At 54.4% G+C, this 27,643-nt stretch overlaps 3 protein-coding genes across 10 annotated transcripts in view; 2 read left to right on the top strand and 1 right to left on the bottom strand.

Annotated features, from left to right (window-relative positions):
* The first annotated feature begins 1,147 nt into the window (after nucleotides 1-1,147).
* ILVBL (ilvB acetolactate synthase like) lies at nucleotides 1,148-11,481 on the top strand. Of its 6 annotated transcripts, none has more exons than XM_081077046.1 (16): nucleotides 1,148-1,189; nucleotides 2,289-2,430; nucleotides 3,880-4,081; nucleotides 4,215-4,342; nucleotides 4,426-4,564; nucleotides 4,651-4,762; nucleotides 7,297-7,396; nucleotides 7,530-7,627; nucleotides 7,723-7,859; nucleotides 8,838-8,972; nucleotides 9,985-10,099; nucleotides 10,175-10,344; nucleotides 10,421-10,491; nucleotides 10,572-10,643; nucleotides 10,806-10,911; nucleotides 11,041-11,481. In XM_081077046.1, the coding sequence occupies exons 2-16, from the start codon at nucleotides 2,299-2,301 to the stop codon at nucleotides 11,217-11,219; spliced, it is 1,896 nt and encodes a 631-aa protein (XP_080933172.1). In that variant the 5' UTR covers nucleotides 1,148-1,189; nucleotides 2,289-2,298; the 3' UTR covers nucleotides 11,220-11,481. The 6 variants fall into 6 exon arrangements, 4 of the variants coding, with proteins under 4 accessions (XP_080933172.1, XP_080933169.1, XP_080933171.1 ...); XM_081077043.1 differs by lacking the exon at nucleotides 1,148-1,189 and adding an exon at nucleotides 1,271-1,722; XR_013995148.1 differs by lacking the exon at nucleotides 1,148-1,189 and adding an exon at nucleotides 1,394-1,722 and having other exon boundaries at nucleotides 8,838-9,117.
* On the bottom strand, nucleotides 11,477-18,314 carry SYDE1 (synapse defective Rho GTPase homolog 1). The gene is made up of 8 exons (XM_081077036.1): nucleotides 18,090-18,314; nucleotides 16,243-16,584; nucleotides 15,460-16,104; nucleotides 15,080-15,294; nucleotides 14,363-14,489; nucleotides 13,994-14,154; nucleotides 13,193-13,418; nucleotides 11,477-12,834 (listed from the first exon to the last, which is right to left on the bottom strand). Exons 1-8 carry the CDS (start codon nucleotides 18,175-18,177, stop codon nucleotides 12,434-12,436), a joined length of 2,205 nt encoding a protein of 734 aa, XP_080933162.1. The 5' UTR covers nucleotides 18,178-18,314; the 3' UTR covers nucleotides 11,477-12,433.
* The window catches only part of SLC1A6 (solute carrier family 1 member 6), a 103,250-nt gene continuing 88,266 nt past the window's right edge, over nucleotides 12,660-27,643 (top strand). Inside the window, exon 1 of one of the 3 annotated variants that reach the window (XM_081077053.1) lies at nucleotides 12,660-12,793. The gene's annotated coding sequence lies outside the window, so the exon portion shown is untranslated. The remainder of the gene's footprint in view (nucleotides 12,794-27,643) is intronic. The other 2 variants (XM_081077054.1, XM_081077052.1) reach the window with 2 other exon arrangements.

Below are 27,643 nucleotides of genomic sequence, written 5' to 3'. Positions count from 1 at the left end.
GGTGACACCTTCTGAATCCCTACACTTTATTTTGCTGAGTAGTGTTCCATGGGATGGATGGATCACAGTTTGTTTAACTATTCACCTATGTAAGGATATTTTGGTTTTTCCAGTTTTTGGCTATTACAGGCAAGGCCCCTAAAAACAATCATCTGCAGGTTTTGTGTGCTTGGGCTGTTCAAAATCTTCTCTGGCTTCCCAACTCACTTAGAATAAAACCTGAGGTAAGCACAAGGGGATTGGGTGGGCCCCAAACACTACACCCTGTGAGAGGCCTGGGGAAGCCATACAATTGAAATGCAATACCCGTTCTTGAGGTGCTCCCAGTCTGGGGGCCCAGGCAGTGACTGAGTTCACATTCTATGTCTTTCACTTACAGGCTGTGTGACCTTGGGCAAGTCCCTTAACCTCTCTGTGTTTTAGCTTCCTCATCTGTAAAATGGGATAATGATAGTACAGCTCCTTTACAGGGATGGTGTGAGGATTAAATGAGTTAATATGTCAAAAGTACGTGGACCAGCCCCTTGCACATTGTAGGTGCTTGACAAAAAATAATGATCACTGTTTTATTATTGGCTCTTGGAGTTTAATTGGGGCTAGGAGTCCTGTCCATGAAGTTTGCATTTTATCCTGTTAATTGTAGGCAGGGAGAGTGGGATGAGGGACAGAAGGGAGAAGGGACCCATTTGAAGACTGTTGGAATAATCCACAACAGCTCTCAGAGAGTGGCGGGTAAGAGACTGTTTGGAGTGTGTTCAAGAGGGAATAGGAGGAGGGCACAGGGAGACAGGAAGTGCAGATAAATCACTGGAGGAATTTTGCTAAAGAGAGGAGCAAAGGACAGAAACAGGTAGAGAATGTGGGGCCAACAGAGGAGTTTTTTTTTTTTAATGGTTGAAATTAAAACCTAGGAATGATTCAGTAGAAGATAAAATTAACGATGGGGTGGAATTCTCAGAGGAAAATCCCAAAAGTTGACAAGGAATGGGAGCCAGTGTAAAAATGGCAGGATTTGTCTTGGACAGAAGCAGGGCCCTTGGTACCAGAATTACCTCCCCTTTACTGAGAGGGAGATCGCTATCATGCGGCCAGACGACTGAAATACGGTGGAACGCGTGGGTGAGAACCAGGGACCACTGGGCTCCGGAGCATCCACTACCCAGCACTTGGACCAGAGAAACCCCAAGAGGTAGGGCCAACAGCGGAGGCGGGGCCTCTGCCTTTGCGTAGCTTTACGGTAACTAGGAGGCGGGACCCGACGCTAGAGCGAGGGGCGGGGCTAACTTGGGATCAAGGCCCTCGGATGGTGGACTCTGCGGAGTCCACCTCCTGCCAACGTGAAGGCGCTTACGGCCCAGGGGGCGTGGAAAAAGCTAAGGGCTCGGAAGGCCCGGAACTAGGGCCTGCAATGTGGGACCAAGGGAAGGCCGCCTAACGTGGTACCGAGAGGGTTTGGGCAAAGAACGGACGCCGGTGGGCGTAGCCTCCTATAGAGAAGGGCGTAAGGCTAACAGTGCGAGCCAGTGAAAGGCGAGGGACGGCGGGGCCTGTGCATGAGGCGGCCAGTAGAGAAATAGCTCTTATAGGAAGGAGGTGCCTGTATCTCTGAGCGTAGCTCCTGCTCTGCGCACGCGCGACGGGCCGGACTGCGGGACTCGGCCGTGCGCCTTGGTCACGTGACACGAAGGGCGCTGAATTCCTCTGGAGTCAGCGCCATTTCTTGTAGGTGAAGGTTGAAGTGCCCCGGGGATCGGAGGGACATCCTGATGCAATTTAGTCTTTATCTGCGGCCTGGAGTCAGGGTCAGGCTCGGGCTGCGGCTGTCACTCGGGGGCGGAGTCTAGCTTGAGAGGGTCTTGCACGCCAACCTGGGGGCGTGGCATCATCGGTCTGGGTGACGTAGACGTGGTGGGGGCTCCCCACTGGGGCTGAGATTTAGGATCTTGGTGTGAAAGAGGCGGGGCTTCCCGCCTATCCATGGAGAAGCCGGTAAGTGGGAAAATAACTATTTTGAGGTCTTTGTGGTCGCAGTGACCCGTGGTCGCCTGGTTTGGGTGGTGATAGTGACGTAAGAGGGGGGAGCGTTGCGGGAGGGCGTGGTCTGGTCCCCTGAGAGGCGTGACCTAGCTCCTGGGAGGCGTGGCCTGCTCCCTGCGGGCGCCCGGTCTCGGCCCAAGCCTACCCGCGTAAAGGGTGTGGCCACGCAGAAACTCCGGAGAAGAGGGCGTGCCTTCTCCCCGATACTGTATCTTCGCGTTCAGGCACTGGAACTGCCCCTTCTTCTTTAGGTACCACCTCATGGAGATCCCCGCGGCCGCCGCCCCTGCCGGGAGCTTCTTTACCCCCTTACTCCTGGTCTGCGGGACGTTAGTGGCTGCCGTGCTGTGCGCCGCGCACCGCCTGGGGCTCTTCTATCGGTTGTTGCACAAGGTGCGGGGGCACAGACGGGAGGCGGGCTGGGGGCAGTAAAGGAGGAACGAGGTCCGGGTGCGAGGGACTGGTCGGGAGATTCTTAACAGGGCCCTGCCCCCATTGCCAAGCTGCACCTGAGGACTTGGACTTTGCCTAGTAACAGATAATCGGGAAGGTGCAACTGCCAGGGCACTCAGTACTCCGCCCACCTCTTTCCCCAGGGGCCGAGTCCTTTTCACAAAACAGTGCTCCCTGAATACCCTGGGGTCCGTGTTATGGAGGCAAGCTCCAGAGGATGTGTCTGTGACAGTTTTGTGACAGTTACTCTGCTTTAGAGGGATTTTCTCATATACCCAACATGTCCCTGAATAGATGCACTGTTTCTGTCTGCATTTTCCGCAGAGAAAACTGAGGCTCCGAAAGATTGTGTGGTGGCTTGCTTTAGATAACGTATTTGGGGAAGACCTGACCTCATAAACCTGGCTCTGAGCTGCGTGGCTCCTCTCTCAGAAATTTATCTCTTCCCTAGATCCCTTTCTCAATCTTTCCTCTCTTAGCCTGCAGCAAACTTGACCCTTTCCCAGTTCTTTCTCTCCTAGTCAGAAACAACACCACTTGCTTTGAGGACTTGTGGAGATTTAAAGCAAAGTCTCGGCCTCTGAAGTGCTAGGCTGTGTCTAAGCTGGAGCTAGGAGGCCATACACATGCCAGGCACTTGGTGGCTGGCAGCCTGTCAACTGGGCTTGGCCCAGTGAGTAGGAGGGAGCCTAGTAGGTCGTCGTTAGCAGTCAGGCTGCCAGGCCCTGATGCTGGAGCACAGGCAGTTCTGGAGTCACAGCTGATGACCCGTGCCTCCTGCTCTTGACCAAACACACCTGGATTCTGTAGATCCACCTTCCCCCTCCTCTCTCCCTAATTGCCCACCATCCCCAGGTGGGCAATGTAACAGAACAGTATTGGTACTATGGGACTTTGAATCTTGCTTGGGCAAGTTGTGGTCCCCTTAGCTGTAAAAGGATATGTAGTTGACCCTTGACGAGACTGGATCCACTTATACGTGGATTTTTTTCAGTAAATACAGTACATATATTTTCCTTATGATTTTCTTGATAACATACATAACATACAAAATACATGTTAATCAACTGTTTATATTGTCAGTAAGGCTTCTGGTGAACACTGTTAGTAGAAGTTTTTGGGCAGTCAAAAGTTATACGTGAATTTTCCACTGCGCAGGGGTTAGTATCCCTAATCCCTGTGTTGTTCAAGGGTCAACTGTAATGACAAGAGGATGTTGCAGGATGATATGCGCTGCTCTGGGCCTCTTGTATCACATGTGCCTTCCCCAGCCCTCTGACTCTGCTCCCCTCCTCCCTCTTGAGGAGGGGGATTGCCCTTGTCCCCACCTGCCCTGGCACCCTTGCCCTGGCCCTTGACAGTCTTGCTTCTCCTCCTTCGTGGGCCCAGGTGGACAAGACAAGCGTCAGGCATGGTGGGGAGAGCGTGGCAGCTGTGCTGAGGGCCCATGGCGTGCGGTTCCTCTTCACACTGGTCGGTGGGCACATTTCCCCACTGCTGGTGGCCTGTGAGAAGCTGGGCATCCGTGTGGTGGACACGCGCCACGAAGTCACGGCTGTGTTTGCTGCTGATGCTGTGGCTCGCCTGACTGGTGAGGGCAGAGTGGAGAGGGCTGGGGGCTGGTGAGACTGGGATGGGGGAGGGGCTCTTTGGATATAGGGGTTTTTCGGGGATGGCCGGAAGGATGGGCATGGGTGCAGAGAGTGACAGGGTTTGTGTTCCAGGGACAGTGGGCGTGGCGGCGGTGACGGCAGGCCCCGGCCTCACCAACACAGTGACAGCAGTGAAGAATGCCCAGATAGCCCAGTCCCCAGTCCTGCTTCTGGGTGGGGCTGCCAGTTCTCTGCTGCAGGTACCTTATTCTCGCGGGGCAGAGGGGCTCCAGGGGTGCTCGAAGGGCTCACATGGTAACTTCCCTGGACCCCTCTCCACCAGAAACGGGGTGCACTCCAGGCCATTGATCAGATGTCCTTGTTCCGGCCACTCTGCAAGTTCTGTGCTTCTGTGCGGAGGGTGCGGGATATCATGCCCACCCTGAGGGCAGCAATGGCTGCTGCTCAGTCAGGCACACCAGGTAGGTGGTAGGGGGCTGGGCAGTGGTCTGTCCCTAGGGCCTGGGGGCTAGGGAGGCACAGCTCAGCATCTTCCCTGTCCCCACAGGTCCAGTGTTTGTGGAGCTACCCATTGATGTGCTGTACCCCTACTTCATGGTTCAGAAGGAGATGGTGCCAGCCAAGCCGCCCAAAGACATCATGGGTCGAGTGGTCTCCTGGTGAGTAACCCCATTCCCACCATGCACTCCCCCTTTCCCTGCTCTCTCCTGTAGCCTTCTGCCAGCACCCATACCTTCTTTGACTCATTCATTGATTTGCATATCCACTGAGAGGAGCCCACCATGGGAAGAGCATTCTAGGTGGCTAGAATAGAATATACAAAGGTCCTGAGGCAGGAATGAACTTGGTAGGGTGGGAAAGCAAGGTGGCCTATGTGGCACAGCAGGTGAGCAAAGAGGACGGGCAGGGGCCGATCTCAGGGCAGCCAGCAGGGCCCACTGGGAGTATGTGTGGTTTTGTTTTTAATCTGAGATCCATTGAGAAGTATTGCAGTGCCTTAAGCAGAGGTGTGGGATACCCTGACTCAGGTTTTTAATACATTCCCTTTGGCTGCTGCTGGAAAATGGACTGTGGGGTTGGGTGGAAGCTGGGAAGCCACGGAGGAGGTGTGGCGGTCCCCGGATGAGAAGCGATAGTGGCCTGGATCTGGGTTGTGGCTGTGGGATGTAGAGATGTGGATGGATCACATTGGGTGCCTGGAGAACAGAGGGTCACTGCAGGCCCATGACATGGGCACAGCTCACTCTGGGGCTTTGAGTGGCAAGTGGCCAGGAGCTTGGAGAGAGCAGTGCAGCGGGGCTGGCATGGGCCAAGCCTGAAGTTTTTCCTGGAAGAGCTATGAGTTTGACGGCTGCTTCCTTCAGTTGAGCGGATAGAAAGGGGTCCAGGTCGGGGCACAGTGCAAGCGGAGGTATGCAAAAGGGTCTGTTTTTGGTCACCACTGAGATGCGCCTGGCCGAAACAGCACAGGACGGAGAATTGATTCTCCTCCTCTCCCTCATCCCTTCCCTTGGCCTGTCCTTGTCCCTCCTCCTTCCAGGCCTTCTCCATGTATTTAGCTAGTGCCACTGTGTCAGGTACCAGGACGGGCATGGGCAACATCAGTGAACGAGACAGACAGGTGCCTGCATTCTGGGCATGTGAGATGCGCTCCGAGGGACAGCTCAAGGAATACCCGTTTTACTCAGTGTCTTTTATAACAACACTTTGTGTTAACATCACAAGGTATTATTACGGAATGACTTATACAAAGTCATCCAGCTTGTTAATGGCATACGAGGACTCAGCCTGGAGGAGCCTTCCGTGCTTTACCCAAAGAGCTATGTGCCATCTAATGAATGACAGGAAAGTCCAGAGAGATGGGTTTGAATCCCTGGACTGCCCCTAATTAGCTGTGTTACCTTGAGCAAATATTAAACCTCCCCCCACCCCATTTTTACTGAGATATAATTGACAGACAGCACTGTATAAGTTTAAGGTGTACAGCATAGTGATTGGGCACATATTGTGATGAAACCTGCTTCACTTCAGCTTCCTCATCTGTAAAATGGATGAACGTTGCTTGCTTTTTCTCTCTAGACTAAGATTTTTGTGGAGAACAAATGAGGTCATTTTGATAATGCTGATGTTTAAAAGAACATCATGCTGATGTTTAAAAGAATTAACCATCATTTTCTTAAATAAGAATAGGATTGAATCCAGTGTCGTGTCAGGTGTAAGGCAAGGTTAGGGAACTTTCCTTTAGCATGGTTAGGGAACCAGAACTAGAGAGGGGCATTCAGGGGTTCTAACGCATAGGAAGTAGTTGGTAGCCTTGTCTGGGAGGCAGAATTTTTAAGCAGTTTTGTTCTGTGACCGGACAGCCTCTTTGCTCCCTGGACTCCCAATCCCCCACGCACTCCATTCTTCTCCTCTCTCTCGGGCTTCCCTCCTCAGCCCCTTGCAAGATTGGCCCTTCCCTTGCCTTTTTTTTCCAGTTGGGGTTCCGATGGTTCCTTTCTGGGCCTCTTCTCATTCTCTGCAATTTTGACTTTTCCTTCAAAGAGAAACAAAAGCTTCCAGTTCCAGCTGCTTCCTACAAATGCCTACATGTCTGTTTCTGGCTGGATTGAGTGTTCCTGGAGGGCAGGGCTGAGCAGGATTTATCTGTGTGTCTCCAAAGCCCTCAGGGAAAGTCGGGGCCCTGTGACCCAATGAGTGGAGACCGAAAAGGGGATGCTGGAAGCCAGAGAAAGAGACAAGCTTACTGATGATGTTCATAGCTCCCACTGATGGAGGCTTTTGCAGAGTGCTTTATATCCTGAATGGACAGGTCATTGAATCTTGGGAGGGAGGTTCCCTTTTACATTTTATAGAGAAGGATGCTTAGAACGGTTACGTCACTTGACCAAAGTCACACAGCTAGGAAGTGGCAAAGCCATCTCTGCCTGACCTTGCAGCTATTGCCCTGATCCTGGCACTCCATTCCCGTGTCACTTGTTTCTGAGGGTCTGTGTCAGATTGTGGTGGTCACCAGAAGCTTCCAAGGAGAAATAGGCCACTGCAGACTCGACCACTGGGGTTTGTTTGTCCCTGGGCCATTGCTCGACCACCCCTGTGCCTATTCCGCTATCTTCCTGGCCCCTCTTTTCTTTCAGCTCCTGGAACCCCAGTAATGACTCCTGGTAACCACCCCTTCCTCTCATCTTTGCAGGTACTTAACAAATTACCTGGCCAACCTCTTTGCAGGAGCCTGGGAGCCTCAGCCCGAGGGGCCCCTGCCTCTGGATATCCCCCAGGCATCCCCTCAGCAGGTGAATTGCCTCTCTTCCCTGGCTAAAGTCCTCACCTGGCAGGATGGCCTCTCCCTGAGTCAGTATGGGGGCCTTGATCTTCAGGGACCAATGGTGGCTCAGGGTCAGCTCTTTGGGCCCCATCTCACCCCAGGTTCAACGTTGTGTGGAGGTCCTGAGCCGGGCCAAAAGGCCCCTTATGGTGCTGGGGAGCCAGGCCCTGCTGCCCCCAACACCCACCGACAAGCTTCGGTGAGAAGCCTTAGTCCTGCTTTTACTATGCATTCCTGTTTCCTGGTCCCCTGGTGCCCTTTCCTCACTCACCTCTGTTCTACCTGGACCCAAAGGGCTGCTGTGGAGTCCCTCGGTGTCCCCTGCTTCCTGGGCGGGATGGCACGGGGGCTGCTGGGCCGCGGCCACCCCCTCCACATCCGGCAGAACCGCAGCACTGCCCTGAAGAAAGCAGATGTCATCCTCCTGGCAGGTGAGCCTCAGTTTCCTCCCCATCCCTCCCCTTCCCCCCTCCAGAACCTCTCTCAGCCTGTAACCCTGTTCCTCCTAGTCTGGTACTCATTGGCACCCCATCCTCATAATCACCCACCTTCTTACCCCTGGCCCCACTCCTTCGCCTTTCAAGGGTTTTGAACAACCCTGAATTTGAAATTCAGGTGAACTCTTGCCAGGTTGCAGTTGTGTGCCGTGGCCCAGCTTTGAGCAAAGGAGGACACTGCAGGACTTCCTACACAGTACTTGCATTTGTGTGCATTACACAGCATTTATAGCACGTGCACATACGGGATATACATTTTTACATAAAATGCTTTGAAGCCTGCCAGGCACATAATAGTTGAATCAGTTAGCTACTGTGTAATAACCATTCCCAAACTCAGTGGCTTAAAATGCACATATTTTTCGAGACCCAGAACAGGTGAGGTGGTAGATCTGGTGTTGGCAGGGCTCATTCCGGAGTGTGCAGTCGGGGAGGTGGGAGGGCCGCCGTGCTGATCCAGGCGGGGCGGCTCAGGTACCTGGGGGTTGGCGGCTGTAGCTGGGCTGCAGGGCCTCAGCTGGGATTCTGAGTTCTCTCACTTTCCCTGCCTCCGTGTTCCTCCTCGCCCAGCAGGCGGCCTGGGCTGGTTGACTTGGCGGAAGAGGAGAAATATGCAGGGCTGGAGGGGCAAGGTTATTAGAGAGAGAGTGAGAGCTGCAAGGCTCCTGTTAGCGTGGTCTCAGGAACACGTGCCAGCACTCCCGACATGTTCTGCTGGCCAGACCACGTTCTCAGGTCAGCCCAGTTTCAAGCACTGGAGAGCTGCAAAGTCATTGCAGGTGGCATGGATCCAAGGAAAGATGAAGAACAGGGACACTTACATCTAGTGTGCCACGGTGGATTAAGAAAGGTAGTGGGCACCCCCCCAGGACACTTGCCCTCCATCCACTGTCTCCCTGTCACCCACCCCAGGAATTGTGTGTGACTTCCGCCTGTCCTATGGCCGGGTCCTCAGCCATAGAAGCAAGATCATCATTGTCAACCGTAACCGGAAAGAGATGTTGATCAACTCAGACATGTTCTGGAAGCCTCAGGAGGCCGTGCAGGGTGAGCCCCCAGTGCCACCCCCTGCCCCATGCGTGCTCATCCTGGGCTTCTCCTGCCTCTGCAGCAGCTGAAAGAGGCCGTTCTGCCAGACTCTGCCCCAGAGGGCTCCCTGTTGGCCAGAGACAAGTATTTGGCTCTCAGACTGGTGGGTGCTTCTGGATGAACAAATGGGTGTGCACCAGAGGGAAACCCTGGGAATGTGCATGTGATCACGTCACCTAGCTGCAAACCTTCCCACACTGTCTGTCCACTGCTGTCAGGACGGAGAGTTCAGTCCTTGGCCCCTGAGGCCTCCGTCATCCTGTCATAACCCCTTCACTCCCTTCCCATGGTCATTCTGTGCCCTGCTTTGCCCATTGTTCCTAGCATGTTGACTTCCCTCAGTGTAGGTGACAGGCAACTTGTGTCAGGCAGAGAAATGGCACCATTGCATTTGTGTTTGGGAAGGTCCACTGTGGCAGCTGGTGAGCAGCGAGTTGGAGGAGCCCGGGTGGTGGCAAGGGGCCTGTTCTACAGGGTCAGGATGGAAAAGACGAAGCCTGAGGCGGGGATGGACAGGGAGGAGAAACTCAACTTCTCTGAGCCTCTAAGCTATCATTTCTGAATGGAAATGATGAAATCACTAGCTCATTTATTCACAATACACGCACTCTGTGTGCCTGGGTTGTCGAGACGAGCTTCATGGATGGAGGTGTTTGTAGTGATGTGTTTCAGGGCAGAATTTTTGGGACTGCATGATCTGGGGTTTGATGGGGAGGCAGGTGATGAGGTTGGCTTGGGTTTCTAATCTGCTCCCTAAACCTTGCCCACCTTCTCACCCTGGTTGCCCTAACCTGGTTCCAACAGGCTCTGGGGGTGTGTTTTGCCCCTTTTTGCCCTGGGAGTGTCTTTGTCCTGCCTCCTTGCCTCCTGCTCCAGGGCTGCTGTTGGCTTCTTCCTGTCTTTGGGCCTCTGGTGCTGGAAGGGCAGGACGAGGCCACCTCTCTGCAGCTGTGCCCTCTTCCTTCCCCAGGAGACGTGGGCTCCTTCGTGGTGAAGCTGGTGGAGGGCCTACAGGGCCAGACGTGGGCCTCAGATTGGGCAGAGGAGCTTCAGCAAGCCGACCGGCAGAAGGAGCAGTCCTTTCGGTGGGGCCTGATGGAGTGGATGTGGGGGTGGGGGGTTCTGGGCAGGCTCTGCTGATCTGCCCTGCTCCGTTTCAGGGAAAAGGCAGAGATGCCTGTAGCCCAGCACTTGAACCCGGTGCGGATGCTGCAGCTGGTGGAGGAAACTCTGCCTGACAACTCGATTCTGGTGGTGGATGGCGGGGACTTCGTGGGCACTGCTGCCCACCTGGTGCAGCCCCGTGGCCCCCTGTGCTGGCTTGATCCTGGTAAGGAAAGGCCTACGCCCGGGGCAGCTTGCACCAGCCAGCACCCTTCACAGCCACCTGCTCTTGGTTCTCCTAGGGGCCTTTGGGACTCTGGGGGTTGGTGCAGGATTTGCACTTGGGGCCAAACTGTGCCGGCCAGATGCTGAGGTGAGTCGGGACACTGGAGGCAGGAGGCTTGCTGCTTTTTGGGCCATGAACCACCTCATTCACTCCCTGTCCCACCTCAGGTCTGGTGCCTCTTTGGAGATGGAGCTTTTGGGTACAGCCTCATCGAATTTGACACCTTCGTCAGACACAAGGTGACCGGGCTGCCCCAGGGAAAGCCTGGGATTCTGGGAGATGTCATCAGGGCTGGGCTGGGGAAGACATTGCTTCTGTCTGTCAGAGGTCCTGTCTCTGTCCTCTGGCTGGCCAAGCCTGGGGGCTGAATGCTGCAGCCTGGCTTCATCCTTTCCCTGCAGATCCCAGTGATGGCCTTGATAGGAAATGATGCTGGCTGGACCCAGATTTCTCGGGAGCAGGTGTCCTGTCTGGGCAGCAATGTGGCCTGTGGCCTGGCCTACACTGGTGAGGGACTCAGGCAGGGTGGGTAGGAGGGAAGCTATTTCTGGCCTGGCTGGGTGTGTGTTTCTCTCTTGGGTTGACTGCATGGTGGGCTGGGCCCCTGCCACCATCTGACTTGACCTCCCCTTTTAGATTATCACAAGGCAGCCATGGGTCTGGGGGCCCAGGGTTTGCTGCTCTCACGGGAGAATGAGGATCAGGTGGTCAAGGTGCTGCGTGATGCCCAGCAGCAGTGCCGAGAGGGCCACCCCGTCGTGGTTAACATGCTCATTGGAAGGACGGACTTCCGCGATGGCTCCATTGCCATGTAGGACCTCATGGGTGCTATCCCTGGACTGTGCCTAGCTGGCCTGGAGTCTTATCCTTGCCTGCCCTAGGCCTATCCCATGAGGCCCAATGATCCTACAACCCTCCCTGACGACAGGGAGGGGCTGGAGGGGTGAGAGCTCAGAGGCCCCCTGGCAGTGCTGGAGAGCCCTTGGGTCTTTTTTTCTGCGGGCCCAGTTGTGCCCTTTCTCCCCTCTTTTACACACTGAATAAACCACCTCTGGTCCATGTGGGCCCAAGTACTCATTCCAGAACCTGTGCATATTGATTTATTGTCCACAAAGATGGAAGAGGGAAAGGTGGAGGAGACAGGAGGGGACCCTACTCCCACTGGAACTCTGGGACCCACTGAGGCACTAATACTGGGGATTTCAGGGTACCTGGCATTGTGAATCCTTTCCCTTCTCTATGGTCCCTGAAAGAGCCCCACATGCCCACTCCAGACGTGTCCACGCACACTCATCACACACACAGGCAATAAATATGTTCCGTACCAAAGTGCCCCCCGCCTGACACTTCAGGTGGGGCCCCTCCAAAAGGGAGGTCTTGTAAGTGCTCATTTTCTTCAGGGATGGGGAGGAAGAATTGGGGTCTGGAAGGGCCAGACTCTGCTATCTTCAATTGCTGGTTTGAGGCAAATGTGGGGTTTTCCCTGGAAGAGTGGGGAAACCATCTGTTTTTCTATAAGCCCCAAGCTGTCCCTATCCAGCTGGAGCCCAGCATAGCAGCTGCCCCTACGCTGCCCCAAACAGTCTATCAGGGCCTCCTATCTGGCCGCCCAGGGAGAAGCAGAGTGCGGTGCTCAAAGCTAATACTGATTTGGTTGGCAGCAGCAAAGGACTGGGGGATGTCTCACTATCCCAGGGTGATGCTCACAGTAACACCTGAAGGTGTTTCCCTGGCCAAGCGGAGGCAAGAGAGGCCAGCTCAGCAAGCGGAGCGGAGAAGCCCTCGGTGCTCACAAAGGACGGCCGCACCACTGGTCCCGAGAACCCCCGTCCCTGGCCTTGGCAACCAGTGCCCAAATATCTAGCACTGGAAACAAGAAATGATTCTCAGTATCGGGCTGGCGGGTTGCCAGGCAACTCCTCAGCAACCAGGAGCTACGCCTGAGCGACATGTGTGGTCCCTCTCGGTAGTCAGGGCACCGTCTTAGCAACCAGGAGCCCGGCCCTTAGGAATCGGGGTCCTGCCCGGCTCAGAGGCACACGTTGATCTGCTTGGAGAGTTCTCTCTCTAGGTCTAGGATGAGGGCGTCAAAGTCTTTGAGGTTCAGGTGCGGGTTGAAGGGCGCCTCGAAATCGTCTTCGAAGTCAGCGGCGCCCCTCTGCTCGCCTGCCTCGTCCTCGTCTTCGCTGTCGCTGCCCGTCACGTGGTCGTAGTCCGGACTGGAGAGGAAGTCCCGCCCACAGGGCAGGAAGTCCCTCCCGCAAACGCTCCAATCGCCGGCATAGCGGTTGCTCGGAGGGCTCTCAGGACCGCCCCGGCCACGGGGCCGAGTCACTACTTCTGGGCCCGCCAGTGGCAAGTGCAGCGGCGGCTGTCGTTTGGGCCGCAGGTAGGGGGCGAGGTCCGGAGCCTCTGGGGATCTGTGGGGATCTGCAGAGGGAGAGGGAAGGCTTGTGATGACGTCACGCACAGCGGCGGCAACCAGGTTTCTGAGTGGTGGTTCGGGTAGCCAGCTCGACTAGCTTGTCGAAAGGCAAGGCTTGCGACCGGCTCACGATTTCATTGGCTCAGCTGGTTGCTTAGGCAACCGGCCCTCTGATTGGCATATCAAGAGGCAGGGCCTCTGACCGCGTCAAGCATGGATTGGCTGGATCTGAACTGGTTGCTGAGGCAACTAGGTAGACGAGGGGGCGTGGCTTTCCTGAAATTCTAGACTCTGGCCGCCTGGCAGAGCATCGCCCGCAGTGACCTGGCCGGGATTGGCGGCGGGGGCCAGGGGCGGACTCACCTGGCCAAGCCTGCAGCAGGTAGTGCAGCACTTCGATGTGGCGCTTGAAGTCCACTGCGTTGGTAAGGCCCGGGCCAGAGCTGCGGATGCGGGGCCTGCTGGGGGCCTGGCGCGCTGGCAGCAGTACGGGACCGAAGCATACGGCCAGGTTCTGCGCGGTCATGCGGTTGTGGGCGTGGAAGGAAGAGACGAGGCGCAGATGGTCTAGGAGAAGCGTCAGCGTGGCCTGAGGAGAGTTGGGACAGCATTAGAGGGCCAAAGCCGGTCCCCTGTCGCACCTGAGGGAGACTAAGACGTCTTAGAATGGGGAAGCTGAGGTTCAAGGTCTCATAGTTGGGAGATGACCGAGCTAAGACCTAACAATTAGGTATTAGTATTATGATCCCATTTTGCTGGAGGGGAGACCAAAGGCAACAGCTTTGGAATGGCAAAGCTTGGACGTGAACCCACTCCTGTGTGTGTTAGGTAGGGCTGGTATTAATTCAGTTTTATAAATGAGTGTGTTGAAGCACAGAGAGGGTCGGGACTTGTCCAGGATCCCATAACCAGGAACCTCCCTTGTGGTAGTTAGACCTGTGTTCAGTCTGAGTTTTTGATATATCCTGGCTGTGCAACCTTGCGTAAGTCAGCTGCTTTGGGCCTCAGTTTCCACATCTATGAAGTGGGGATACTAATAGGACCCACTTTCTAAGTCTGATAATGCCACAAGCTCATGGCTATCACCAGCCCAGGCATGGGTGAAACATTCTACCAATGTCAGTCCATTCCCTGTCCCACCCATTTCTAGTGGGCCCAGCTCACCCTCTCCACATCCGGTAGACAGCTGAGGAGTCCACGGGTGCCCTCTGCGCTGAGGGGAGCCCTGCTTGGGGGCCCTCGAGCCATGGCCTCCAGCACCACTTGATAGAGGGGCTGGGTGATGAGTGGGGTGGGCAACTCCCGAAGATAATCCTTAAGGATGCCTGTGGACACAGGACCCCCTCTAGTCAGGGCATCCCTGGCTTGTGAGGCTGGAGGGATCAACGGGCTGAGGGGGGTAAGAGGAGGAGGACAGGTGCAGGAAGGTGACAACAAGGCCGGATAGAAAAGGTGAGGTCCCAGAGGGGTCACGGGGACGGCTTGGAGCTGAGGGTTGAATGGGGAGCAGGCGGGGAGGGACGGGCTGCTGACCAGTGATGACATTGATATCGGGGTACAGGTCCTCAGAGAGGCAGACAGCTGCACTGTCCCGCTCAAAGGCATCCCGAAGCTCTTTCTTCACGGCTGCTGAGCCACACAGACGGTATAGCCCCACCACCTGGGGGTGGAGCAGAGACGGGATGTCTTCTTGCTGGGGCCACAGACTAATTAGGGCCCGTTGGCTGAGCACTGGAGGTCTGGGCCAGAGTGGGATTGGGCTGAGAGGTTGGGGGTTCACTGTAGCCTCACTGGCTGCCTTCCTGCTCTGACATCTGTCATGGGGACCCCATCTGGACAACCTGGCCCTGTAAACCCTCTGCTTGGATCACGTGTCCTGACTCCTACTCAGTTCGTTACCTCCTCAGGATGCCTTCTCTGACTACCAAAGCCAGTAGGTGAGGTCCTGCTTTAAGCTCTTCTAGCTTCTTCACCCTTATCCCAGACACAGTTTTACATTTGTGAGCTAGTGGAGTCATGTCTTTCCCCCCATCAGATTCTGAACTCCAGAAGGGCTGGGGTCCTGTGTCACCAAATGGGTGGATGACCCATAGGTCCTAGGCTGGGCACCTCCTGCCCTTGTCTAGGCTGGTGTTGGAGCTGGGAGGGTCCTAGGCAGGGTTGGGGGGAAGGCCTGGCCTCTGCACACTGGGTGTCCTGGGGAGTGGCTCTGAGGTTTGGGGGCCCACTGGGGTGGGACAAAGGGCTCACCCGCAGCCCTCGGCGCTCGATCTGCCCAACACACTTCTGGATGATGAGGGGCACCTGGCCGGGGGGCTGCTCCCGCTCCACTAGCAGCGGCAGGGGCAGCCCGAAGACGCGGGGTTCAGCTGTGTCTGGTGCTTCCAGCTGCTCGGACAGGGTCAGCTTGGCATATAGCAGCCCCTGGGGCTCCAGGCGCACAGCCAGCTGCTGGGCCTGGCACCCTGAAGACACAAGAGGACATGAGTGGGGTTTAGCCCCACAGGCTCCTGTGCCCTGGATTCCTACCCCAAGTCACAGCCCCACCCTGGGGGTAGTGCCCTGGGCACTCTGTGGGAAGGGCTGAATCCTGTGCCCTTCCGCTCCTCCCCCACGGCTGTGCATCCTACCTCGGAAAACCGTGGGCAGCAGCACAGTGCCTTGGGCGCAGGGCCTGTGCCGCCGCACACCAGGGTCCCATGCCAGCACCAGGGCCCGCAGCAGCCGGGCAGCCTCAAGTTCCAGGTGGAAGGTGTGGTCCAGCCGTAGGAAGTCGGGCCCCCCACGCAGCGGTCCTGTGCGGGCCCGGGCCACTCCATCCACCTGCAGCAGGCAGCAGAGGTCTCTAGGGGTAGCCCCGGGTGCTGGCCGCAGCCCCCCCAGCCCATACAGGTGCAGGCTGAGGCGGCCCCAGAGTGCAGCTGGGGGCGCCCGGGCCGATGGGCCCACCTCATAGGGTCGGAAGGTGGTGGGTGATGGGGGACCCACTGGGCGTTCCGGTGAGTCACCATCACTGAGGTACCCGGCCTGAGGGCCCCTTGTACCCCCCGCCACAGCTGCCCGCCCTGGGGTCCCCACGCTGCTGTCTAGGTGGTAACGGCTGATGACAGAGCCGGTGGGGGCGGCCCTCTCGCGTTCTCGTCCAGCTCGGGTGCCCCGCAGGCTCAGGCGGCGCCGTAGCTCTGGCAGCTTCTTCATTTTCATGGAGAGGCGCCTGGCAGGGCCTGGGGACTTGGTGCGTGAGGCTTTGGTTGGGGGACTGGCAGGGGCCATGCCTGTGGGAACAGCAGAACTCAGGGTTCAAGAAACCTGGGCTTGGGATGGGGCTGAGGCCTGGTCCTCTTGGGGAGCTGGGGTGGGAGTGGGTGGGAGTGGGTGGGCGTGGGTGGGCGGGTAGATGAGGCTGTGCTCACCTTCTGAGGCCGGGCCCTCTGACTCCGCCAAGCCTGGCTGTGGCCCTGGGGACTGAAGTGCCAGCGGTCTGGGGTCCTCCTCAGGGATGGGGTTGTACCAGATCTCTCCAGCAGGCTCCCCGCTGCATGGTGCCCCAGGCCCCAAAGTGGCCTCCTCCGGTGGCTTGGCCCCACCCAGCAACCATCGGCGGCTGCTGGGCTCCAGGCTTTGCAGATAGGCCCCCCGTGCAGGACTGCGAGATGCCTCAGGGCTGGGGGGTCCCTCTGTTTCAGCCTGGGACCCTTCGGGGGCCTGGGGCTCTGGCTCTGGAGGACTGGGCTCTGGGTGCTGGGCTGGGAGGCCTGGCAGAGAGTGAGGGCGTGAGACCCAGCCAGGGCCCCCCCCCCCCCCAGAGCAGCCCCAGCCCAGGCCCTTCCCCTAGCAGGGGCTGGGGCGTTTGTTTGGAATGCAGTGGGTTGCCAGCTTAGAGCCCACCCCATCTTAGTTCTTGATATCCCTAAGCCCTACCGTCCCTCCAGCCTTGGGGCTGGTGGGGGTTTCTCCAGGACAGGGCTGTGTTCCTGGCTCTGATTCCGCACTCCTCTCATTAACTTTAGTATACGTCCCTCCCTGTCTCTTGTCACGGGTGGCTTGGGGGCAAGTTGCTTCCTATCTCTGAGACTCGGTGTTGTCCTGTGACATGGGGGGATTCTATGCACTCTCCAGGGGCCTTCAGGGGGCTCGGCATGGGGAGTGCGCCCTAGGTCCCCGTGGCATGGTCAAGCACAGAGCACACAGTGGATGCTGGCTTGCTGGCTCAGAAGACAGGAGCAGGCATGACCGCGAGCATAGGGTTCTCCCTTCCTGCAGCACGTCACCCCCCCCACCCCTTGCCTGTCTTCCAAACTCTGCCCCCACCGCGGAGCGGGCCACCTCACATCCCAAGACCAGAGCCCCGTGGTCAGTGCCTCAGCGCCTCCCCTTTGCTCTGTTTTCCCTTCTCTGACATCCCAGGCCGTTTCCTGTGTGTTTGTGCGTGGGCACCCGGTCCCATTTCTCTACTCTGAGAATCTTTGGGAAGGGCTGGTGGGGGGAGGTCAGATCCAGAAGTCATCTGGCATCCCTCCTTGAACTCCTTCCTTACTGGGATTTCCTGTCCCAGGCAGCGCCCATCTTGCTTGCTTGCAGATTCCCTCCTCTGGTCACCTCCGATTTCCAACCCCCTCTCCCCCCCAGTACTCTCTCTTCTGGGTCTCTATTAGGAGCATAGTCCAAAGAGCTGTTTAAGTCACGTCACTAGTCCTGGTCAAATTACCCAACTGCTCCGTGCCTCAGTTTCCCCATCTACACCAAGGGGACAGTTTCCTGGGGCTGCCTAAGGCGGATGCCGCTGCAGTCACCGGTGAATAGGTGGGAGGGGGAAGCGCGCTGCCTCCCGTGATTGATACGCCCAGTCTGTCCCTCCTGCAGGAGTGTGCCCCCATCTCCTATCCCGTATCCAGGCGCAGGGTGCCCCCTGCCTGGCCCGACTGGGCCCCGGCGTCCGGGTCTCCAGGTCCCCCTCCCTCCACTCTCCAGGCTCTCCGTCTCGGCCCCATTTCCTGTCAGGGACGAGGCCCCCTCCCGGGCCTCCCAAGGAGCTCGCAGCGCTGGCATCCTGGGCCAGGCGCACATAACGGTCCGCGCCCCTCTCCCCCCAGCCCTTTACTCCCAGGACCCCTGCCCGTCCCCAGCCGTCCACCCCAGTCCGCAGGAGGCTCCGCGGGGCTCCTCCTGGCCCCCCAGCCTGCCCTCCTTGGGGCCCTGGGACCCCCTCCCAGGCTGGGCGGGGCTCGGCGCCCCCTCCTCCGCCCCCTGCCCGGCTCACCGCGCTCCTTCGCGTCCGACTTTTTCCGGGGAAGTTTCTCCCGGCCCCGCAGGCGGGAGAAGGTTTTCCTGAGCAGCGGCTCGGCCATGCTGGGGCCCCGGCCGGGCCGAGTGCGCGCCCGGGTCCGGCCGCGCCGCCCCTCTCCCGCCCCGCCCGGGCTGCCCCGCCCGCCCCGCGCCCCGCGCCACCAGGAAGCGCATTCCGGGAATGCTTGGCCCAAACTTTTTTTTTTCCCCTTCCCGCGGCCAGAGCGAGCGATGCTGGGAGATGTAGTCGCCTGGGCCGGGAGGGGAGGGAAAGCATGGGGGCTCTGGGCTGCCTTCCTGGGCTCCAGCTCCTATATGGAGGCGCAGCCTGGGTTCCTCGTCCTTCCTCTTTCCCCTTCTCCCTTAGCGATCGCAAGTTATCTTGGCTTTACCTCCAAAACGCATCCTGCACCTAGCCCTTCTCCTCCCCCTCATCTATTGCTCTAACCTGGTGCAAGCCTTGCCATTACTCCTTTCGATGGCACACTCTCTTCCATAGTCTACCTGATGCCACTCCAGTGCCTCCCTTCTCCACCCAATTCTCCCCCGCTCCCGAATTCCAGTAACTACTGCTGTTTAACAAACCATCCCAAAACTCAATGATGTAAAAAACAGCCATTCCCTTTCATGATGCTCACAGATGTGGTGAGGAGTTTGGGCAGGGCAGAGCCAACGTTGATTGTCTCTGCTCCTCAGTTGGAAAGACTTAGAAGATTTAGGTATCAACAGATGGGGGGCCCAAATCATCTGGAGGCATGTGCACTCACAGGTTTTGCATTTGATGCCAGTTGTGGGCTGGGGCCTCTGCAGGAACTGTGGACTGGGGCACCTACGCAGGCCTCCCCTCCCAACAGGTAGTCAGGCTTCTTACACAGCCACCCCTGGCTGCAAAAATGAACACGGCCAAAGCTGTATCCCTTTCCTGAGCCACCCTCAGGTGTCCAACTGTGTCACTTCTGGCACCAGATTCAAAGGGAGAGGACATAAATTCTGTCTCTCTCAGTGGGCGGTGTGTCAAAGTGACCTTGTGCAAGAGGATGTGGGATGAAAGATATTATTGTGGCCATCTTGGAAAATTTAACCCACCTCACCTCTATATTCCACTCTCTATGCAGCACCCAGAGTGGTTAAAAGCTGAAATCAAATCAGGGCACACTCCTGTTGAACAGTCTTCTAGTGACTGCTCACGCTACCTGGAATAAAATCCAGATTCCCACAAATAAAATCCAGTTCTAACAAGACTTGTGGCTTCATCCCCTTTGTTGTACCCAGCACTCACCTCAGCCTCCTCTTTGTTTCTCCTTCACATCAAGCTGTTCCTGCTCTAGGCCCTTTGCACGTACAGTTCCCTCTACCTCAGAAGCCCTGGTTCTTCTAAAGCTGCGTCTTTCTCATCGTTTAGTTCCGGCGGCACCTCCTTGGGAGGCCCTCCACCCAGTCATGATTACATCAGTGTATTTAATATTTTTGAAGACTTGCCACAGTTTGAACTTAATAGCTCCAGTAGTCTGTTCTAGTTTATCTGCTTCCTTGTCTAGACTGGGCCTCCACCAGATGCTTGAATGTCTTGTTCACTGCTGAATGTTTAGATAGGTGCCAGGTGAAGGAGACCTAGACAGGATGGTGTGGCCAACAAGCCTGGACAGAGGAGGTGTGTTTGCTTATAATGTCTCAATGCAGACCTCTGTGTTCATCCTATGTGGAGGTCCTTGAGCTTCTTGGACATGTAGATTCATGTCTTTCATCGATGTTGGAAAGTTTTTTTTGCCATTATTTCTTCAATGATTCTTTCTGTCCCTTTCTCTTCTCTCTTTCTGGGACTCCCATTATGCATTTGTTGGTATGTTTGGTAGTGTCCCACAGATCTCATAGACTCTGTTCATTTTTCCTTGGATGTATGTGTTTGGGAGAAGTGAGGCTGGAGAGGAGTGGGGTGCACCCCATCAGATCTCTGCCCAAATGTCTTTGAGGTAGTTGCTGACAGTGAGGAGAGAGGTCAGGGGTCAAAATAACACCTTTGCCCAAGTGCAAGGCAGGGGTGCAGGACTCAGCTACCATCGGGGTACCCCAGAACCTCAGAGGAGCCAGAGTCTGACATGGGGGTGAGAGCAGCCCTTGGCCCCACCCATATAATTAAATGATTACAAAGCAGTCATATGCCGCATTCATTATTTTTTGGTAAACCTTTTGGCAGGGGTTCTGTACTTTTTCTATTCCATTTACTTGACTACCTATTATAGCTCATAATCCATAATTGGCTATGATTCTTTCTCAGCAATCAGAAATAATTGATAAGTGAGAACAAATGTTCTACAAATTATACATACTGAAATGGTTATGAATGCTAACTTTCACACTTTGTGACATTTGTACTGTTATTCATCTGGATTTTGGTAGTTGCTGTCTGGATTGTGGAGCACGCGTGTGTGCATGCACACACGTGTATGTGTTTTCTTTTCCCCAAATATTCTCACTAGCTGCAGATTGGATGTGCTGTGCTTATGGTGCCTGATGGATAAATCAACTCCCAGTATATATGGGGATTTGTTGAGAGAAGAAATGCAGGTAGAGGGGGCTGGCCAGGTTTGAACACAGCTCTGCACCTCTGTGACAGACAATGGGATTTGGTGGATAAGTACCCCAGTCCCTCACCCCTTGTGTGGAATGACTGAGGTTCCACACTGACCCCCAGAAGTCCCTATGGGGTTGAGCTCCAGCTGCCCACAGTGGAAACTAATCAGTGCACTCTTTATCAACTTCCTACCCTTCCCTGTCTCACTTCTCCATCTCCCTTCCATTATTTTCTGGGCCATTTTCCAAATAAACCACTTGCACTTGAATCTTTATCTTAGATCATCTTCTGGAGGATCCCAAATGCAGACATTCTCTCTAGGCCTTGGTTTCCTCATCCAGTCAAAAAGCAGACTTAGGGCCGGCCCGGTGGCTCAGGCGGTTAGAGCTCCATGCTCCTAACTCCGAAGGCTGCTGGTTCAATTCCCACGTGGGCCAGTGGGATATCAACCACAAAGTTGAACAAGGTTGCCAGTTCAACTACTCGAGCCCCGCAAGGGATGGTGGGCTCCGCCCCCTGCAACTAAGATCGAACACAGCACCTTGAGCTGAGCTGCCTCCCGGATGGCTCAGTTGGTTGGAGCACGGGCTCTCAACCACAAGGTTGCCAGTTCAATTCCTCGAGTCCCGCAAGGGATGGATGGTGGGCAGCACCCCCTGCAACTAAGATTGAACACGGCACCTTGAGCTGAGCTGCCGCTGAGCTCCCGGATGGCTCAGTTGGCTGGAGCATGTCCTCTCAACCACAAGGTTGCCGGTTCTACTCCCGCAAGGGATGGTGGGCTGTGCCCCCTGCAACTAGCAACGGCAACTGGACCTGGAGCTGAGCTGCGCCCTCCACAACTAAGATTGAAAGGACAACAACTTGAAGCTGAACAGTACCCTCCACAATTAAGATTGAAAGGACAACAACTTGACTTGGAAAAAAGTCCTGGAAGTACGCACTGTTCCCCAATAAAGTCCTGTTCCCCTTCCCCAATAAAATCTTTAAAAAAAAAAGCAGACTTAACTTCCTCTGTTATCAAGGCTGTGGGGGTGGGGATGATGGGGGTGGGGCATGTGTCTGTGGGCTAAGTTCCCTGGCCGCCACCTCCCAGGGTCCTTAGTTCCTGGGGAATGGAAGGTTGAGAAGGTTATGGGGAGCAGGTCCTCAGTTTCCACTCCCTGTTGTCATTTCCTTTTGTTCCTGCACCTGAGCTTCACCTGCATCTTACCTGTACCTGGTATCTTCCAGGGTGAGGAGGTGTACCGAGGCCTATGCAGACCTCCCTGGTTAGGAGTCAGTCCTCAGAGGAATTAGGGGAGAGGTGGCTGCCCAGAGATGTCCACCAGGGCAGCGCTGAAGAGCTGGAGGGAGAGAGGGTGGTTGGATCACCACGAGGCAGCTTCCTGAGATGAGGCATGGTGTCTCTTGGGCAGCAGCCAGCGGAGCAGCATATCTTGGCTAGAGCTTCCCAATGGCCCTTGGAAAAGCCCAGCCACACAGTTTGGGTGCTGAACCTGAGGTGCAGCGTGGCTCCCAGCCACCATTGCCGTACCCTCCTTTTATCAGCTGCAGGCTTGCTGGGCTCTCCTGCTGGCCAGGCTCCTGCACAGGCTCTAGGACACATTCAGCAACTGGCTACCTGCAACCATGCCAAGAGCTGCCCTGGTGCCAAGCTTGAGGGCCTGTGTGCTTGTGTGGCCACCAGGGCTTCATAGATGCTGTCGGTCCCAGAGGAAGGGAAGGCAGCCTGAAGAGGGGTGGCTGGTCAGGTGGGAACAAGTAGCCTTAGGTGGGCAGGGCCAGGCAGATACCCCAGGTCATTCCTTAGCTCCTCCCTCTCTCTTCCCTCCTGGGGCTCTGGGCTCTCTTGACCATTTCAAAGAAAGGTCTGGTGTTTGGCCCATGGGAGATAGCTTCTAAGCCCTTGGAATATTTTCGTATACCTGGGGGCCATGCCAGAGAGTTATGCTAACAGTATGATTTATAGTGGGGGGCTTGAAGCACACTGTGTCAGTTTGTTCTCTGGAGGGGTCAGAGACTGTGTAAGCCACATGGGTTGTCAGCTACGTGGCTGTAACAGGCTGAATTGTGTCCCCTCCCCCAAATTCCTATGTTGAAGTCCTAACCTCCCAGGACCTCAGAACATGACTGTATTTGGAGATAGGGTCTTCAAACAGGTGACTGCATCAAAGTGAGGTGTTTAGGGTGGGCCCGAATCCAATGTGACTGGTGTCCTTATAAAAAGAGGAGATTAGGACACAGACATTTGTGCGCAGAGGGAAGATGGTGTGAAGAGACGGAGAGAAGATGGCCATCTGCAAGCCAAGGGGAAAGGCCTCCGAAAGAACCAACCCTGCTGACACTTTGATCTCAGACTTCCAGCCTCCAGAATTGTGAGGAAACTAATTACTGTTGTTTAAGCCACCCAGTCTGTGGTGTTTTGTTATGTCTGCCATAGGAAACTAATACAGTGGTCAACCCGCAATGGGAACCCTGGACACTAAGGCTCAAGTGAGCTTCCCTGGTTGGCAGTACACCATGTATGTTGTCACACATCGTTGCTGGGGGAATTACGCTCTGTCCACACTGCTCCACAGGGAGGGGGTGCTGGAAGCTTGTCCTGCTATCTCCCAGACCCCTCCCCTTGTACCTTTTACCTTTGTTAATTGTAATCTGTATCTTTTCTCTGTAATAAACCATGAGTATAACAACTTTGCTGAGTTCTGTGAGTCCTTCTAGTGCATTCTTGAACCTGATGGTGGTGTTGGGGACCTCCCACTATACAGGTTCATAGAGATGGAAGTGATTCTCCAAATCATTTGCAAATATATATTTGGGAGTAGGAGCTCCCCTTCCAGGATCTTGGGCTGAAGCCTTACTGAGTCCTTTCTTCCCCATGCCTTGCTGGAAAAGGCATTCTGGTCACTCCCACCAGCTGATCCACCTTTTGTACCCCAGAGTCCCACGTGGAACAGGACTTGAGCTGTCAAAGCTGTAGCATGACCTTGGGCAAGTCACCTACCTGAGAGGCCGTTCAGCATCATGATGGTGGGAGGAAGGGTCAGGCTTTGGGGTCACACTAGGCTAGATAGGAATCCCCCCCGATCCAGCACATGGACTTGGGACAGTCATTTTCCCTCTCTGAACCTCAGTGTCTGAATCTACAAAACTTCTTTGAATTACCCAATGAAATCCCATAAGGAGAGAAAGAAGTGTTGTTGTATTCTAACACTGGCCAGGGTTAATCTGCTTCTTCAATCTAGATAAATTGGCTCAAACCCCTTCCAACATCCTCGTTGAGATTTTGGAGACTTTCTACATGATTGTTTTCTCACGGTCTCCTGTTATTACTGAATTAAATAAATAGTTCTCCTGTGAGTTCACTGTTCCTGTTTCAGTCCTTGATTTCACCAAGGCTTGTGGTGTGAGACAGGCTTTACTGAAGGTAGGGGGAGTGGAGGGAAGTCACATCACATACCACAGCAACTTAACGTTGACTCTTAGACATCTGTATTCCAACCCAGGCTATCTCAGTTACCTCGTCAGGCCATCACACGGCCTCCTCATTCATTCATTCATCTGTTCACTCGTTCATTCATTCATTTATTCACTCAAATGTATCTTGAATGGCTGTTTTACTAAGTTGGAGGTAGGAAGTTGGGCAAGATAAACAGGGGAACACAGACTCCGTCACCAGCTCTCAGCTTACAGTCAAGTGGGTGAAATAGACATTCATCAAAGAATCACACAAATGAACATGAAATCACTGATATGATGAGAATGAGGGGAAAGTGAGCACATTAAGGTACCTGATGGAGCTGGAGCAAGGAGGGGTGAGGAGAGGCTTCTCTGAGGAAGTGGGGTTTGCATGGAAATCTCAAAGGTAAGGAGGCATTAACTCTGGGTGGGAGTGGGGAAGAGGGAGTAGGATATGTAAAGGTCTTGTGGCACCATCTTCAGAAAAACCACTTCTGCAATATTTTTTACTTTCTTAAAAAAAAGCTACATGCTATATTTTGTCAGCAATTTGGGAGTGAGGGGCACATGGAAGGTAGATACTAGTTGGGGATCTTCCTGAATCATTGCGATGACTTCAGTACATTTTTTAATGCAACAATTAAAAAAATACTATATTTCGTGACATGTAGAATGATGTGAAATTCAAGTTTCAATGTCTAGTTTCATGAGTGCTCAGCTACTCCCACCCTTTGATGTATTGCCTATACATAGACAATGTACAGACAGTGAGACAGTGACAATTTCCACTCTGTAACAGCAGAGCTGTGCCATTGGGGCAGAGACTGTATGACCCATAAAGCTGATATTTACTTTCTGAACATTTACATGAAGTTTGCTGACCCCTAATCCATGGTATGGCTTATCAGCAGGTTCATTCTGAAGTACAGGCCCTCACCATGCCTTGCTTAAATTAACCCTTATCATGGTTCCTTCTGCCTGTGGACCAATCCCAGTGGTGAGGCCTGCCCCCCGCTGCCCTCCGCAGCCCCCCGCAGCCCCCCGCAGCCCCCCGCAGCCCCCAGCACCCCTCCCCTCTCATTGTGGGCTGTTTCTCTGAACAACCCAGGTTCTGTCCCACCATGGGAACTTTGCACATGCTGTTTCCTTCCAGGGGCTGATTACACCTGAGGTGGGTAGAACTGGGCCAGTTCGCAGCCAGGATAAATGTTTCTGAAAAAGAGCCCTAGATCCCATTTGTGAAGTGGCACTATCGCCACCTGGTGGCCACTTCCTCGAACTGTAGCTGCAATTCTTGCAAAGCATTTGGCATGACCGTCCTCTCCTGGACCATGTCCACGGCAGGGGCTGGAGAAACGCCCCAGTTCCGGTTTTCCCTTATCTCTGAACCCAAGGCCCATCCGGGTCCCAAATCTCTATAGCCTTCCCTCAGTCCTCATCGCCTATCTATCCCTGTGAACCTCAAACTTGAAGGCCCATATGAATAATCCCCTGGGTTGTTGTTAAAATTATCATTCAGTGGTGTGGGACGGCATCTGAGCCGTCATTTCTAGCAAACTGCCATGACGTTGATGTTTCTGGTTTATGGTTTACGTGAGTATCAGGCTTTACTTTTTCTATAGAAAATGGATCAACAAACTCAGTAAAGGGCCAGATGGTAAATATTTCAGACTTTACGTGCCATAGGGTCTCTGTTGAGACTTCTCAACTCTGTCCTGGGGCTTGAAAACAGTCAAGATGATACATAAATGAATGAGCATGTTCCCATAAAACTTTATTTATAGATGCTAAAATTAAAATTTTATATAATTTTAGCCTGTCATGGGATAATTTTTTAATTTTTCCCAACTATTTAAAAATATAAAAGCCATTCTTACATTGCAGGCTGTATAAAAACAGGCTGAGGGCTGGGTTTGGCTCATAGGCTTTAGTTTGCAGCCCCCTGGTCTAGGCACTGAATTCTCGACAATATCGTGTATCATTGTGGGGACAGAGCCAGGAGAGCAGTTTCCAGGCTTTTGACCTTACGTGGAAAGGTGCTGGCTCGGGTAGTAGATGACCATCAGCTGTAACCAGTTAACCATTAGCCACTAATATAACTGCCGGGGCTTGGTTGGTTAGCAGAGAAGCGGCCAGCCGGTTGTGGCTAGCAAGTACGGTTAGCAAGAGGATTACATTGCAGATCGCGTTGATCCTACTTCCTGTGTTTCGCTTGGCCGCCAGCGAGACTGGGGTGCAGGACCCCTCGTTGGGGTACTGGAGGATGTTTGGTTTTGTGTCTCGCCCAGCCACCATCGAGAATATAGTGGTATGACTCCCCCATCCATGGCTCCGTGGGTGTTCCTTTTTGGCCTCACCATGTCCTGCGTTCTTGTGTGGGGAGCGGGAGCTGATACTCCACATTATAGTCATTAAGACTTGAGGCTCTGGGATGGGTCCTCTGTATGAACCTTGGCTACCACTTATTAGCAGCTTCTCTTTTCAAGGCTCAGTTTCCTCATCTGTAAAATAAGGAGTAATTTTACTCACTTTATAGGGTTGTTGTTGAAAATTTAATAATTTAATAATGCATATAAAGGGTTTAGCCCTGTGCCGGGTACATAAGAAATCTCAGCTGTCGGTGTCATTGCCATCACAGTGAGACCCAGAAAATGAATCCACAAATTTAAATCCTTCATCTTTTTCTCCAGCTGCAGCCCAGGCTTCCTTAACTAGAAGACATGGTAAGTCATGGACTTGAGAGGATATACTTGGGCATGATTATTGAACAATGCCAGCCTTTACTGCACTAACTGTATGTGTTTGCTGGGGCTGCATAACAAACCAGGGTGGCTTACACGACAGAAATTTATTCTCTCTTGGTCCTGGAGGCCAAAAGTCCGAGATCAAAGTTGTCATCAGGGTTGGTTCCTTCTGGGGGCTCTGAGGGAGAATCTGTTCTTTGCCCCTCTCCTGGCTTCTGGTGGTTTGATGGCAATCACTGTCATTCCTTGGCTTGTAGAAACATCACCCTGATCTCTGCTTTCATCGTCACATGGTGTTCTCCCTGGTTGTGTGTCTGGATCCAAATTCTCCCTTCTTATAAGGATACCAGTCATCTGGGAGCAGGACATACCCTAGTGATCTCATTTTAACTTGATCACTTCTGTAAAGATCTTATTTCCAGATCAGGTCACAGTCTGAAGTCCTGGGGGTTAGGCTTCGACATAGCTTTTTTGGAGGACATGCATGATTCAACCCCTACCATGAACTCCCCGTGCATTCCAGGCCACCCCCCAGCTGCTTGTTGCCAATTGTGCCTGTAGCATCTTATTGGGTTTGGAGTTGGGTGACGGACATTATAGGAAACACATGGACTCTGGAGCTAGTCCAGGGCCTGTGTCCTCAAACTGTGGTGTGTGGACTCCCTGGAGAGCTTATGAAGAGGGCAGATTCTAGGGTCCAGCGTTGGCCCATTGAATCACAATCCCCATGAGTCGAGCGTCGTTGTCTCC

Source organism: Rhinolophus hipposideros (genome assembly GCF_964194185.1).
Source record: "Rhinolophus hipposideros genome assembly, chromosome: 16".
NCBI classification, from domain to species: Eukaryota; Metazoa; Chordata; class Mammalia; order Chiroptera; family Rhinolophidae; genus Rhinolophus; species Rhinolophus hipposideros.
The sequence above is the reverse complement of the archived record's forward strand: the minus strand, read 5'-3'. Positions and strand labels throughout refer to the sequence as shown.

Excerpts from the sequence above, each read along its gene's own strand:
- ILVBL (XM_081077046.1), top strand. The coding sequence starts at position 2,299 with ATGGAGATCCCCGCGGCCGCCGCCCCTGCCGGGAGCTTCTTTACCCCC. Across the intron at positions 4,763-7,296 it reads ATGGGTCGAGTGGTCTCCTG|GTACTTAACAAATTACCTGG; the intron begins GTGAGTAACCCC and ends TCATCTTTGCAG. Across the intron at positions 10,345-10,420 it reads CCTGTGCTGGCTTGATCCTG|GGGCCTTTGGGACTCTGGGG; the intron begins GTAAGGAAAGGC and ends TGGTTCTCCTAG.
- SYDE1 (XM_081077036.1), bottom strand. The coding sequence starts at position 18,177 with ATGGCCGAGCCGCTGCTCAGGAAAACCTTCTCCCGCCTGCGGGGCCGG. Across the intron at positions 16,585-18,089 it reads GTCGGACGCGAAGGAGCGCG|GCCTCCCAGCCCAGCACCCA; the intron begins GTGAGCCGGGCA and ends ACTCTCTGCCAG. Across the intron at positions 12,835-13,192 it reads CCTGCTGCAGGCTTGGCCAG|ATCCCCACAGATCCCCAGAG; the intron begins GTGAGTCCGCCC and ends CTCCCTCTGCAG.